The 15,332-nt window shown below is 40.2% G+C and overlaps 1 protein-coding gene across 1 annotated transcript in view; it reads right to left on the bottom strand.

Moving 5' to 3' along the window:
* GRTP1 (growth hormone regulated TBC protein 1) overlaps window positions 1–14,944 on the bottom strand; it is a 68,885-nt gene extending 53,941 nt beyond the window's left edge. Inside the window, exons 1-2 of the mRNA XM_043999210.1 lie at window positions 14,818–14,944; window positions 13,087–13,238 (exon numbers count right to left, since the gene is read on the bottom strand). Coding sequence (XP_043855145.1) covers window positions 13,087–13,238; window positions 14,818–14,909 — 244 coding nt within the window. The 5' untranslated portion in view covers window positions 14,910–14,944. The remainder of the gene's footprint in view (window positions 1–13,086; window positions 13,239–14,817) is intronic.
* Window positions 14,945–15,332: the final 388 nt, after the last annotated feature.

A 15,332-nucleotide genomic window follows, 5' to 3' on the forward strand; every position in this document is an offset into this window, starting at 1 on the left:
AGGAAGTTTCTTTACCACAAGTTCCTACACTAAGAAAAACCACAGGATTGATAAATGAAAAAAGTTAATAAACATAAGATTAAAAACCCTCCATCTCAGCGTCTACGCTTTCCTCCGTTAGCACTGTCTTTGAGGAGGCATCTCTTCACGTCTCAGAAACCAGTTCCTGTGTAGCCCCTACCTGGCTGCCTGTCCTATGAAGGGTCAGACTCCTCCATTCAAGTCTTCTGCCCACTCTGGCATTTGTACTGGATTCTTTCAGTAACTCCTTTATTTGAAATAACAACAACAAAAAGAAAAATGTATACTTGACCCTGTCCAACTCTCATCATTTGTATTGCCTATCCAGTGGTGGTGGTGATCTGTCCTTCGTTCTCAAAGAGAGCCATGACATCAGGATGATGTCATCTCTCCTCCAGAGTCACCTGGGTCCAGTGGCAAGATATTTATCAGGACGACTGGAGAAGGCTCTGGATGTTTGAGGCAATCAGGGTTAAGTACTTGCCCAGGGTCACACAGCTAGTAAGTATCAAGTGTCTGAGGCTGGATTTGAACTCAAGTACTCCTAACTCCAAGGTCAGTGCTCTAATAACCACTGTGCCACCTAGCTGCCTCCTTGAAATGAATTAATTCACATTCCAGACAATGACAACTTTCTGTTCTCTCTGCTGTCAGCACTAGTAGGTCTATATCCCAAAGATATCCAAAAAAAACCGGAAAAGGACCTATACATACCAAAAAACAAAAAAACAAAAACATAGCAGCTTTTTGTTGTGGCAAAGAATTAGAAATTGAGAGGGATGCCCATCAATTGGGGAATGGCTCAACAAGTTCTGGTGTATAATTGTGATGGAATACTATTGTGCCATAAGAAACTGTGGAAATTTATTGTGATTTGGGGCTCCTGCCTTTGGGCTGAGATTAAAAAGCCTTAGGCCCTCAGGGGTTTTTTCTGTGTAAGAGGGGCTAGGGCCCCTCCCCCTCCATTTCAGCTGCAGGGAGGCCTCTGAGCTGGGCCAAACTGCGCAGATGAAAACCCTAAGCCATGGGTGTGGTACGGCGTGCCCCGTTTGCACAGCAGAAAGGCCCACGAAAACTCTCAGGGACACTGGGGTTTGCTTTGCCCAGCTGCGGGCTCGTGAAGCATGGGGCTCAGCCAGCCCTGGGGGCAGCAAGCCTGGATTTCACCTGGGAGAGCAGGTTAATAAAAAGGGGGCTGACAAGAGAGAGGGGGAGACGGTACAGGGCAATGGAGAAAGCAAGAAAGGGCTACAATACAGAGAAGGTAGAGACGCTAGGGGGGAGAGGGGGGCGGACAGACAAAGGAAGGAGCCTTATGGAGTAAGGGGCTTTTCAGGGTTCAGCGGCAGTGCAGAGAGGGAAGTTAGAAAGGGGGGACGCTAGAAGAAGATCAGTTGGTACGGAGACGCTAAGAAAGTTGCAGGTGTGGCAAAGATTAAGCACAAGAGATGGCAGCAGAGAGACGTGCTGGAAAGTACTCAGGTTGTACATTGTATTTTCCTGTATTCTTAATTTTAAATTGTATCTCACAAATAAACCCTCTGCTATTAAATTGGAAGAGGCTTCTTAATCTTTTGCTTATCAATTTGGGAGTGGAGTAGTGTGGAGAAATTTTTAAAAGGCCCTAACAGATTGGCTTAGGAAATTAATAGCAGTCAGATAGCCAGCCAGTCAAAAGTCCCCAGATTAGTCCCCCAGATAGATTAGGCCCAGTCAGTAAAATATTTTCACATTTGAATGGCAACCACGAAGGGACTTACGGCCCAATTATAATTTTTCTTATAATTATAATTTTTCATATAAGTACAGTTACAAAATTTTCAGATTTAGATATAATTAATTTTTTTTTTTACAAAACAATGAGTAGGATGGTTTCAGAAAAACCTGGAAAAACTTATATGAACTGATGCAAACGAACCAAAAAAACATTATACATAGTAACAGCAATATTGTAAAGATGATCAACTGTGAAAGACTTAGCTACTCTGATCAAGACAATAATCCATGCCAGTTCCAAAGAACCCATGATGAAAAATGCTATCCATTTCCAGAGAGAATGGATGGACTCTGTATACTTTTTTGGCTTTTTTTTTTAAACAACAACATGTGTACAATGGAAATGTGTTTTGCATGACTTCACATATAAAACTGATATTCTAATCTCAATGAGTAGGGGGAGGGGCAGAAGGGAGGGAGGCAATATGGAACGCAACATTTTTTTAAATACTAAAAATAAATAAATAAAAAATAAAAGGAAAAAAAATAAATTTGAAGAAGTTCATAAGCTTTGCCAAACTGTCAAAAAGATCCATGACACATAAAAAGTTAATAATAAATTCCTATTCTACACCAAAACACACTTCCCTAGCCCACCATTCTATGTAAGTATGTATTGTCTTCTCCTGCTAGAGTAGTTTATTGAATAGAGGCCAGATGAAGTGACATGGTCAAACCTGACCTTTAGGAAGATCACTTTGATAGCTGAGTCAGAGACCAATCAGCAGTACCAAAATACAAAAGAAAAAAAAAAAGCAGAGTTGGGGACTTTTTTTTTTTTTTTTTGCATGGCAAATCTAAACCTTATAGTATGAGAGGTACTACAGGACATTTCACACATATAAAGAGAGGGGGATTGTTCTATGATGGGACCAAATACTTATAGAATAGAATGATTCCCCAAGCTCTCATGCTCAATTTGTTTTCTTTCAAAATCTAGACACCAGAGCAACTAGGTGGTGCAGTGGATAAAGCACTGGCCCTGGATTCAGGAGGACCTGAGTTCAAATCCGGCCTCAGACACTTGACACTTACTAGCTGTGTGACCCTGGGCAAGTCATTTAACTCTCATAGGCCTGCAAAAAAAAAAGAAAAAAAAGAATGAAGGACAAATAACAACATTATCTAATCTCAACTGGACCCTCACTGCAATAAGACAACATTTTTTTTCTTCCCTGATTCCTAACTGCAGCTGTTCCAAAACTTCTTTTCTCTATCTCCAGCCTCTCAGCAGAGGTCCTTGCCTCATACTTTACTGAGAAAAGAGAGGTCATTTGTTATGAACCCCCACAGAACTGCCCTCTAACTCTACATCTCAAATCCCTTAACATCAAGCCTATTTCTCTCCTCCTTAATTAAAAAGTGGCCTTTCTCTTTAGCAAGGTCAGCCTTTCTACTTGTATCCTTGTTTCCTAGCCTCCTCAGTCTCTTCTCTAATGTTCAGTATCTTGCTACATTCTGGTTCATTCTCCTGGTGCCTAGAAGAACACTTACGTGTCTACCATGGCTAAAACAGAAAATTAAAAATTAAAAATAATAACAATAACAAAAAAATGTAACGAGAACATTTCAAACTGGATGTCCCAAAGGCATCTCAAGCTCATCATGCCCAAGGCAGACCCATCTCTCACTCCCAAAGACATTCATCTTTAGAATTTCCCTATTTCTGTGAAGGGTACTGTGGAAATTTATTTTGATTTGGGGACCCTACCTTTAGGCTGAGATTAGAAAGCCTTAGGCCCTCAGGGTCTCTCCCCCTCCTCCTCAGCTTCAGCTGAGCGGAAAAAGCCCCGTGGGCTATACAACATGCCAGGTCAGACAGCTGGGGGAAAAAAAAAAGCCCCCAGCTCCCTCCGACCTGAGTGGAGCTATCTTAAGATCCCGGATAGCCTGTGCTGAAGCACATGAAAGCTGGGGAGTGCACCCCCCCACCACCAGCCGCAGCTCTGGCTGGCGGATTAGCTTGGTCTGTGGGGGCGAAGGAAACCCCGAGATTTGAGTGGAGAGAAGAAAAGGTATATATAGACCTGCGAGTTAGCTAGGAGAGAGGAGGAAGGCTGACTAGAGCAAGGGAAGCTGACTAGGAGAGACGGACTAGATAAAGGACAGACTAGAGGACGGACTAGATAGACAAGACTCAGGGGTTCGGACGGACAAGAAGAGGTCAAGAGGCGGCTGAGGAGACGGCAAAGATTGGAGACTAGAGACGGGTCTGACAAGGTTACAGGCCTTAATACAAACCAGGGAAAGTGTAACATGGCCATAGGCGGCTAAGGCCCTTATTGTATTCAAGAAGTTCGAAGCGCAGTAGGTGCGAAAGAGACCCAGTGGAAAGAGACCGCAGGAAAGCAGTCAGGTTGTACACTTTATTTCCCTGTACTCCTAATTTGAAATAGTATCTCATAAATAAACTCTGCTTTGATTACTTAGTTAAGAGCCTTCTTAATCTTTAGTCTATCAGTTTGGGAGCAGTGTGGTGGAACTTTATAAACGGCCCATGTTAAATTAACAAATTCAGATAGCCAAATAGTCACAAGTCCCCAGATTAGTCCTCTAGTCAGCTTCAGCTTTAGTAACCTCAAATTTAGGCTAGTCATCAAAAATATTTCAACAGTACCATAAAATTTCCAGTTACCCAGATTCACAATCAGTTATTTTTATCTCTCCTCAATGCTATATAGCTACTAAGCTGCCAAATCTTGTCCCCAACATCCTTCACATGTTTTCTCTATATTCACACAGCCATCACTCAGGTTCAGGCCCTGATTACCTCTCAAGAAGATTATTGCAATAGCCTCAAAATTGATCTTCCTGCCTCAAGTCTCTTTCCTCACCAATTTTTCTTCCATATAGTGGCTCGCAGATTCTAAAATGGGTAAGGGCAGATAGGCATTTATATGTATCTGCTATGTGCTAAATGCTTTTGCAAATATCCAATTTGATCCTCACAATGACCCTGGAAGGAAGGGACTATTATTATCACCATTTTCTGGTTGCTATTTAATTGTTTTCAATTGTGTCTAACTTCATGACTCCATTTAGGGTTTTCTTAGCAGAAATACTGCAGTGATTTGCCATTTTCTTCTACAACACATTTTAGAGTTCAGGAAAGTGAGGCAAACAGAGGTTAAGTGACTTGTCTGGGGTCACATAGCTAATAAGTATCTGAGCCTGGATTTGAACTCGGGTGGTCCTCACTCCAGTCCCAGTGCTCTATCCACTGCACCACAAATTACCTCCCATCAACTATAAACCCTTCTTTCAGCATTGAAAGTGCTTTGCAACCTGATTCCAACCCATCTTTCTTGCTTTATTATTCATTACTTTCATTCAAATAATCCATGTAGATTAGTCAAACTGATCCCCTTACTGTTTCTCAAATTGAACATAACATCTCACCTCTGAGCCTTTGCATAGTCTGTTTTATATGGATGGAAATCACTCCCTTCTTCACTCCTCCCCTTAGAATCCCAGGTTCAGCTCAAGAGAAACCTTCTACAGGAAGCCTCTCCTGATCCTTCTAGCTGCTTATTCCTCCCTCCCTGAAATTACTTTGTACTCAGGGGTGTGCTGCAGTGAGCAAAGTTCAGACCGAGTGAGTACTGCTAAATTTTCAATGCTGAGTACTTGCACCTTGGAAATCAGCAAATACTATGAATCAGGGCTTGGTTCTTTTTAATTGTCCAGATTAAAGAGAGTGATAAAGAAAATGTTAATAATGCAGATTAAATTTAAAAGTATGTCCTGGATACATTTTTTCCCTAAGAGAGCTGGTCTTTAAACAATTATCAGAACATTCCTGCATGTACTTATTTTTTATGTACTGATACATATGTCTCCCCTTAGAGAATGCAAAAAGTTCAAGGGCACAACTGTTCTTGACTTTGCATAGCCAGGTTCAATGTACTCAGCTTGACACATAATAGCTGCAATTTAATTATTCCCTGATTTCCCCCCAGGTGCGGTTCAATAAATACTAGCTTATTAATCCCAATCAATTATTACATCACTCTGGGTGGCTTTATCACTTAACATATTCAATTTATAGATATATGCAACTGATGTGTTGCTTTGTAACTGTTCTCATACACAGGGTTTTAAGCATTGGCAAACCACATTAAGACTTTGGGGACACCCTATATAAAACACAAGTTCACAGAATTTAGAGTTGCGAAGGACCTAGTCCAACTTACTCATTTTAGAGAGTAGGAAACAGGGTCACACAGAAATTAAGAAGCAGAAATGGGATTTGAATTCAAGTTATTTTCCCAAGTTTTGTTTCCATTATAACTTGAAGGCACTTTTACTTCTATAGGATCAGGGACCAGGATTTTACTTCTTTTTTTTTATTCTTACCTCGGGCATTGTCAATAGTATTTTCTACAGAGTACATCCTCAATAAATGCCCAAGTGGCAATATGTATGGTCCAAAGTCTTTTCTAGGTCTAACATTCTCTGATTCCAAGGCCTGGCACACTGTGCCTGGCACATAGGACTCACTTAATAAACATTTATTGGGGGAACCTAGGTGGCACAGTGGATAAAGCACCAGCCCTGGATTCAAAAGGATCTGAGTTCAAGTCTGGCCTCAGACACTTGACACTTACTAGCTGTGTGACCCTGGGCAAGTCACTTAACCCCCAGTGCTCCGGGGTGGGGGAGAATTTTTTGATTAATTGGTTGCTCTAAATCAGTCTTCTTTGATAGAGAACCTCACCTAAAGACTTAAAAGGATTTAGAGATGGAAGAAGGCCCAACTGATCCAACTCTCTAATTGTGCAGGTGAAGACCCAGAGAAGTAAAGCCTAGGCTTGCTGAGGCTCACATAGGCAGGAGTTAAGATTTTTATACCATATCAGTTCTGAATCCAATGTTCTTTCTACGGAGCAAATTTATATTTCATTTGTAGGGGAATAATATTAAATTTTTTGTTTTGTATGGGAATAATAATAAATCTTTTGGTTCCTCAATTTTAGTTTTGGTGATTGTCCCAAACTCTCCCAAAAAGCACACATACCAAAAATCTGTATTATTGGGTTAATGTCAAATACCCATTTTCAAGTAAGAGAGGTTCTCATGCAAAAGGGAAAAAAAATAATGTTGGTACAAAGATTTAAAAGGAAAAAAGCTTACACAGAAACTGTTTCCTAAATGGCATCATCAAGTGAGTTTATTACATATTGCCTCAACTATATAGACTACTCATTTTAATTTTTTTTTTTTTACAGGGCAGTGGGGGTTAAGTGACTTGCCCAGGGTCACACAGCTAGTAAGTGTCAAGTGTCTGAGGCCAGATTTGAACTCAGGTACTCCTGAATCCAAGGCCGGTGCTTTATCCACTACGCCACCTAGCTGCCCCTAGACTATTCATTTTAAATAGGCTTTTAGAAAGTTGGGGACAAAAGAAACTAAGGAAGAGCTTTCTCCAGAAGAAACTTTTATTTCAGAAGGGTAATGGCATATGCCTAGAAATCAGTGTAAAATCTGAGAAGGAAAAACAATTCTTCCTTTCAGGCAAAATTTATTTTGCTAAATTTCCATTTGTTTTGGCACATTCTTTATCCTGTTTCAAATATTTGTCTCATGGGTAATATTTAGCACAAGTATGGGAGTATTCACTCAAATACTGCTTTGTTTTCCACCAAAAACTAAATCTAATTAATTCTATAGAAAGTGCTTTCTATGAATGAAAAATGTGAAAAAGTGAAACTACTACAATTTCTAATAACTATATAAACACAGAAGAAAGTGGGTTTGAAGAAACTTGAGCCAACCTATTTTTCATTAAGTCACTTTAGAACAAAAGGGACACTGTGCAGCTGACATTCAAATTATGTCCAAGCCTCAGTGTACAACATTGTTATTTTGAGGACATTGACTTGCCTTGCAAAGGAGCTCTATGTTCTAACTAAACTAATGTAACTATTTTATATCCCTTTAACAAAGTTATAAAGTCCTGTTTTTATATATAATCATTGAAAAAAACGCACAACTATTTATAATCAGTGAATTTTTTCAAAGTAAAAAAATAACCCATTAAAATTTCATGGGCACTATTAATATAGGCCAAAATAATTTTCTGTTTTATTTTCTACTCCTTATGTTAACCATTAATTTTCCCATAACATGTATGGGGTAGATATACAAATATCTAATTTCCCCCACTGTATAGATGTTAGGATAGGAAATAGAAATTAAGCAACTGTTAGTACTTGCTCCTCCTGAAATTACTTTATATTTCCCATGTAGCATCCCCCCAGTAAAATGTAAGCTCCTTGAAGGCAAGAGGTATTTAATTTTTGTCTTTGTATCTTTGGCATACAGCACAGAGTCTAACACATAATATATGTTCAATAACTGCTGAAATGAGTTATTGAACTTTCTAAAGATCACAAGGGGAAAAGGAAGGACAAATCTGTATGTGTTAAGCACCCACTATTAATTAAAGGCTTTTTTTTTTTTGCAGGGCAATGGGGGTTAAGTGACTTGCCCAGGGTCACATAGCTAGTATATGTCAAGTGTCTAAGGCCGGATTTGAACTCAGGTACTCCTGAATCCAGGGCCGGTGCTTTATCCACCTAACCACCGTTTTTAGGCACTGTGCTAAAAACTTTACATATATTATGAGGTCAGAAATGGATTTATGAATCTCAGGAATAAAACTAACATGTCTTGTTTATACTGGACTGGCTTCCTGATGCCAGAAATAAAGTAGGATCAAGTAAGAAAACCTTGCTGAATTTTCATTACTTATTGTGCCTTTTATTTGGTATGCCGAGTTGTGCTGTTTATGTGTTCATCATTCTTATTGTTTCATTCATGTCTGACTCTTCTTGACCCCTTTTAGGATCTTCTTTGCAAAGATATTGGAGTGGTTTTCCATTTCCTTCTCCAGCTCATTTTATAGATGAGGAAACTGAGGCAAAGAGGATTAAAAGACTTGTCCAGGGTCACATAGCTAATTAAATATCTGAGGCCAGATTTAAACTAATGAAGATGGGTCTTCCTGATTCCAAGTCCAGTGCTCCATCCACTTTTACCACCTAGCTGTCCACATATATATGTACATATGCCTATATACATATATACATACACATAATCACACACATATATATATATCAACATGTAAATATATTTCAATTATATATACATATCCCTGTGGATGTATAATGGAAATGTATGTATATATTTTAGAACAGTCATGTTAACTCTCTACTTTATCTGCTATTAATCAGGTACCCTATGTGAAGTATGCCCACAATATACATATATGTATATGCCCACAGCAATGAGCAGCTAGATGACACCATGGATAGAGTACCAGACCTGGAGTCAGGAAGAACTTAGTTTAAATCCAGCTGCAGACAATTTTTTAGTTGCATGACCCATGGCAAGTCACTTAACTTTGTTTACCTCAGTTTCTTCATCTATAAAATGAGCTAGAGAAGGAAATGGCAAATCATTCCAATATCTCTGCCAAAAAAATCCCAAATAGGATCACAAAGAGTTGGAAGTGACCAAAATGACTCAAAAACTATATATATATATATATATATATGTGTGTGTGTGTGTGTGTGTGTACACACACACACACACACACACACACACACACACGCATGAGAGGAGCATAGAATAGTGGATAGAAGATTGGTCTTGGAGTCAGGAAGGCTTAGATTCAAGCCAAGTCTTGACTCTGACAAATACTGGCTGTGATCCTATATAAGTCACTTAACTGCTTAATATCAAAAGATGTTAATAGTATATGAATGTGGGAGTTTCTTGATATTTAAAAAAGGTACATGTATACAAAAAGGTTAGGGATCCTATAGGATACCATCTGCCTAATTTTACAACCTGTTTCCATTTATCATAACTTACTATACACATTATAGGATAGAATTAAGATCATTTCTGGAATCTTTTGGTAGCAAGTATCCTATTTAAATTCATAATGTAGATCTATTTCTGCAGATGAGAATTAAATTATTTAATTTCCCATCCAGATTCTTGTTCTTCCCCAAATGCTGCATTAGTTTTTTAGTGGATCAAAAATTATCACTTGGAGTATTATGACAGACCCAATTCAAATGGCTGAAGAAACAGATGCCAGATGCCCTATACAATCAGCTTTCAATTATCTACATCAAAAGGGCTGAGTAGTAGCACAGATAATTGGAAGAGTGAGTAAATCTCTAGAATTTCTTATTTTCATACTTTTAAGAATGCTCTTGCAATTCCATTTGTGTATTAGTATGTAAAGCATTCTGGAAATTCACAAGATTCTCAGAAAAAAAAGTTAGCTATACTATTAAGAACCTGAGAAGCTAGAATGTTATTCAGGTTTCGCCATCTATTCTCTTACAGAAATCTACCTTCCACTAATGAAATTGTATCAAAGTGAGAGATAAGGTTAAAAATCAACCAAAAGGTAAAGAGGCCCCATAAGCTTACTGGATTTGTTTTTTGTTTTGTTTTTTTTCAGGGCAATGAGGGTTAAATGACTTGCCCAGGGTCACACAGCTAGTAAGTGTCAAGTGTCTGAGGTCCGATTTGAACTCAGGTCCTCCTGAATCCAGGGTTAGTACTTTATCCACTGCACCACCTAGCTGCCCCCTTTGTTTTGCTTTTGTTTTGTTTTGTTTTTTTTAGCTTACTGGATTTGAAGGTGTTGCTTTATTAGTTACTTCTTCCCTCGTCACTGATCCTAAGTGAATGTCCCCCTCTCTTCCTCCCCCTTTTCCCCCTCTTCCCCCCCTTCATGGTTTCAGAGAAACCTAGAAGGCTTGTAAGAACTGATGAAGAGTAAAGTGAGAACCAGGTGAACAATTTATGTAACAATAATAAAGTAAAGACAATTACCTTTAAAAGACTTATGGATTCTAATCAACACAATGACCCATGATCCCAGAGGACTCATGACCAAACAGGTTACGCATTTCTTGAGATGAAACATATTTTTTCTTTGACATGGTCAATGTGGGAATTTGTTTTGCTTGAATATGTTTATAACAGGAGGGTTTTTGTTTTCTTTTGTTTTGTTTTGCTTTCCTAATTTAGGGGTAGGGTGAGAGAAAGAAAGAAGGTGCATCTTCATTTGAAAAAAATTTAAAATTACTCCCCTCTTTAGATATTAGGTTAGAGGAAAGGAAAACCAAGAAATATTTAATTGTGATACCAAATGACTAATGCATATTCTGCTTATGCTAAAAGAGCATATTTGTGGGTAATATTTATGAATAGAGCAAGAGCTGGGAGGGAGAAATTAAGTCTATCCTTATTTAAACCTGAAGACATGATGATAGGGGAAATAATGAAGATGATAAGAAAATCACAAAGAATTTTTTTAAGCACAGGTGAATCTCCAGAGGGGAAAAGAACATAAAGAAGGAAGGGCCAAAAATAGTGAGGAGTTAAAGAATGGGACAAGGTGATCTGTGTGTATGAATAAGAATTTCAAGTGTGTGCATATTAAAATTCAGTGCCACAGTTCTTAAAAATTATCCATTTGATTACCAATTTCTGGAATAAACATGTATTATTCAGTCCCACGCAGACTTTCACCTTAGGATGACATAAAACTGATTATACTGAAGTTAACCTAGAAAACCAAAGGTGGAAAATTCATGGGGTTTATGCATTCATAATTAGTCCCAAGCATAACAATTTTGTTTTTCATATGTAATCTCTATTGATCTGCTTATGCTATCCACCTTGTCATACAAGAAAAAGAAAACCCAACTGAAAAACAAGATTAAATACAGTATTCAAAAGGACAACAAAAAGGGCAGAAATATCAATGGATAAAACAGGCAGGATCTTAAAATAAATAAACAATGAGATGCAAGAGGGAAAGGACACTGACTTAAGAATCAGAGGCCCTGGCATTAGTCCTAGGCTTCTGTCACTTATTAGTTAGATCACTTTGAATTGGTTAAGGCAACCAAGAGGTAGAACCTAGAGTGCTGGTCTTGGAGTGAGAAGGGCCTGGGTTCTATTCCTGTCTTTGACACTTCCTAGCTGTGTGACCATGAGAAAGTCATTTATGTTCCCTCAGCTTCAAATGACCTCATATATAAAATAGAAATAATAATAACTGCAGTATGCACCTTGAAGGGTTGCTATGAGGCTCAAATGAGATAACGGATGTAAATAACTTTGCAAACTTTAACAAAGCACATAAACGTCATATTAATTTTTAAAACAGACATTTTGCAATTTGATTTAGTGGAGGGAGTGTTCCTATGGGATAATAAGAGCTGACATTTATATATTGTTTTGAGATTTGAAAATTTCGTTTGATCCTTATGAGGGAGGAGATACTTTGGCTGTTACTATGCCCATCTGACAGAGGAGGAAAATAAGACTTATAGACCCTGCTCACTTGCTAAGTGTCAAGGTAGAATTTGAACCTAGTTCTCTCCTGATCATGAGTTCAGGACTCTTCTACTATACCATAGGTGCCTTCCAGTTCTAGCATTTTACAATGCTTGGCACATCATTATTGTAGCCTAGCAGGAGACAGCAATCACTGGATAGAGCAATGGGTCTGAAGTCAAGAAGACCCAAGTTCAAATCAGGCCTCAGACACTCACTAGCTACATGACCCTGAACAAGTCACTTAACCTCTGTTTGCCTTAATCCACTGAGGAAGGAAATGGTAAACTATGCCACTATCTTTACCAAGAAAACCCTAGACCAGGTCACCCAGAGTCAAATATAACTGAATGACTGGCCCATAGTAGGTACTTAATAAATGTTTCTTGATTGATTGCTTCTAAATCCTTGATCCTTTTTCCCCCTTCCATTCTCTCCCCTTCTGTGGCTGGAAAGAATGATGCAAAAATGCACAAAACCTGTATCAGGTTTTCCTGGTAACAAGGATGACCACCTCAGTGGAGAAAGCAAAAGCAGTCCAATAATCAATTCAAAAGACTTGATCTAGTTTAAAGCTTTGAAGCTTCAACAACTTAGACAAAACAATCTCTATTCACCTCTATTCTCTATCCCACAGAAATCCTACCTAAATGCCAGAATGCCACTGAATTTCCTCTGGGAAAGACAAAGGTGTTTCCCCCCTCCTCCTCCTCTTACTATTTGGATAATTAAAGTTCTCAGGCTGGATGGTTGCCTTGTAGCATCTAAGTTCAACTGCATAGCCCTAAAAATATCTAAGCCAAAAAGTTCAATGCATATCAACTTCACTGAAGTTGCTAGACAACGAAGTTTGTCCATTTTAAAATAGCACTTGATGAGAATATGAATGAACTTATGTTGGTGTACACAACTCACCTTTCATACTTTTCTGGACACTACTTTTTCCCTTCAAAAGCTTTGACCACTTGATTGCTCTTGTAGTTAGTATCCTCAAATAGGTGGAAAAAAATTCTTCATAAGAGGCATAATCAAAATCTGCAGGCCTTTCAAATCCATATGGATCGATCCTGATATTAGGAAACAATTTCAATTAACTTTGTAAATACTTTGCATTTTCTTCTCTGTATAAGTGCTGTCTCATTCCCTTCCATCCCCATAAAAGCTTCTTGATGGTATTTTTGTCTTTGTACCCTTTATGAATGCTTGTGGAATTGAATAATAATGATCATTTAAAATATAAAAATGACAGCTGCTAACTTCATTAAGCCTAGCTCAAAACTGTACTATCAAAGCAGGAAGCTGAAAGCAGACATAGACACCCATTTGAGAGGGATAAGTGCCTACACACTTGGATACCTTGGATATGGAGAATAAAAACGTTGAATCACCCTGTTTCTTTTTAATAGGAATGATTTTATTGTTAACTCCAGTATGTTTGAAACCCAGACACAAAATCTGAAGCTTTTTTTATATTAAACTGAAACTAATCCTCTGTTTTTACAGGCAAGCCATCTGCCCTAACAAGGGTAACACCACCACAAGGCCATGTGGACGAAAAAAGACACAGAATGTTTTATGATATGCCAATACTTAATGTTTAATTATTTTTGACTGAGGAAAAACGATATGAAGTAGTAGAGCAGGGCTGAGTTTGGGAACAGAGCTGAGACTACAAGAGATGTCCCCTGTACAAGGGGGAGCACTGGGACTCAGATTTACATTCAAATCTAGCCTGAGACACCAGCTGTGTGACCCTGAGCAAGTCACTTAATTTCTCTCTGGCTCAGTTTCCTCACCTGTAAAATGGGATAATACTACCACCTACTTCCTTCCCAGGGTTGTTGTGAGGATAAAATGAGATAATATTAATAAAAAACAATTTGCAAACCTTAAAGGGTTCTATAAATGGTAACTATTCTTATTATTCCTATGAGTCATATCTGGATTAGCTTCTGTGATCTTGGCAAGTCCCTAGGCCTCAGTTTCCTCATTTTTTTTAAATGAAGGGTGACCTTAAGATCCCCATCCTGCTCCAAAAGTCTATAGTTTTCAGAAACGAACGAATAACTATCAAATGCGGCTCTCTTAGGAGATTGAATGAATGTCTTCTCTCCCTACTTCTCAAAACAAGGAGACCACCGCCACCAGAATAGGTCGAGCCCCAGCTAGAGGGATTTCCAGCCCAACTCTGGTCCCAGTCTTACCCTATTGAGTGGGGGGACGGCAGCACGTGTGGGCCCCTAGAACAAACCCCTGTGGTGCTGGAAATGATCGTTCTGCCAACGGAAAGGGAGGCTTCTGCCAAGTGAACTGATTATAAACATAAGGATCACAACTCTGCCAGGCGGTTGTGGCTTACTCCTCTCTGTCTCTGTCGGTGTCTGTGTCTGTGTCCCTCTCCCTCTCCCTCTCCTTGGGGGCGGGGGCTCACTAAAAAACGGCCTTCGAAAGAATACACCCAAGGCAGCACATCGCATCCCAAAGAGGGTTGGCGGTCTGTGCCAGCACAGCCCCCTTTTTCCTCGCTCATGCCACCTTCCAGCGCACGCCTGCAACCCCCAAGTCCGGCCGGGGGGTTGTGCCCTCCCTCTCCGGGGACGCCCAGAAAGGCCAGAGCCGGAGAAGCCCCGGACCCACCGCAGATACCTGGGGATCCGCTCCCTGGCCGCCTGCGATGCCTCGTCCTCCCTGCGCCCCGTTTCCATGGAAGGCGGCGGAGACCGCGGCGAGGGCTCCATCCCGAGCGATTGCGGGGCTGTGGTCCGGGCGCAGCGTCCCAAGGTGGGGCAGGGACGGGGCGGGGGTGGGAGGAGAGGAGAGCACCGGCTAGGACGGGAGAGGAGGCTCCCTGCTCTGGGCTGGCTGCTGGGCAGCACCGGCCGGCACGCTAAGTCCTGTCCGGGTGAAAAGTGTTCTCACGCACCGCAGCGGCCTCCGCAGCCCCCCCAGTTCCCGCTGGAGCCGGGTCTGACGAGGAAGCAGGAGAGCAGTGGCAGGAGGGAGGTGCGGGGTCCAAAGTTCATCGCCTGGGCTTCCAGGAGCTACTTGCCTCCTCTCTGGCCTGACAGCTGCCGGGAGGATAGAGCGCAAGCACGAGGAGGGTGCGGGGTCAGGGGAGCCCAATGCACTGGGGGCGCGCCCATCTCTTAGGACCCCGGGGG

Source organism: Dromiciops gliroides, chromosome 3 (genome assembly GCF_019393635.1).
Source record: "Dromiciops gliroides isolate mDroGli1 chromosome 3, mDroGli1.pri, whole genome shotgun sequence".
NCBI lineage: Eukaryota > Metazoa > Chordata > Mammalia > Microbiotheria > Microbiotheriidae > Dromiciops > Dromiciops gliroides.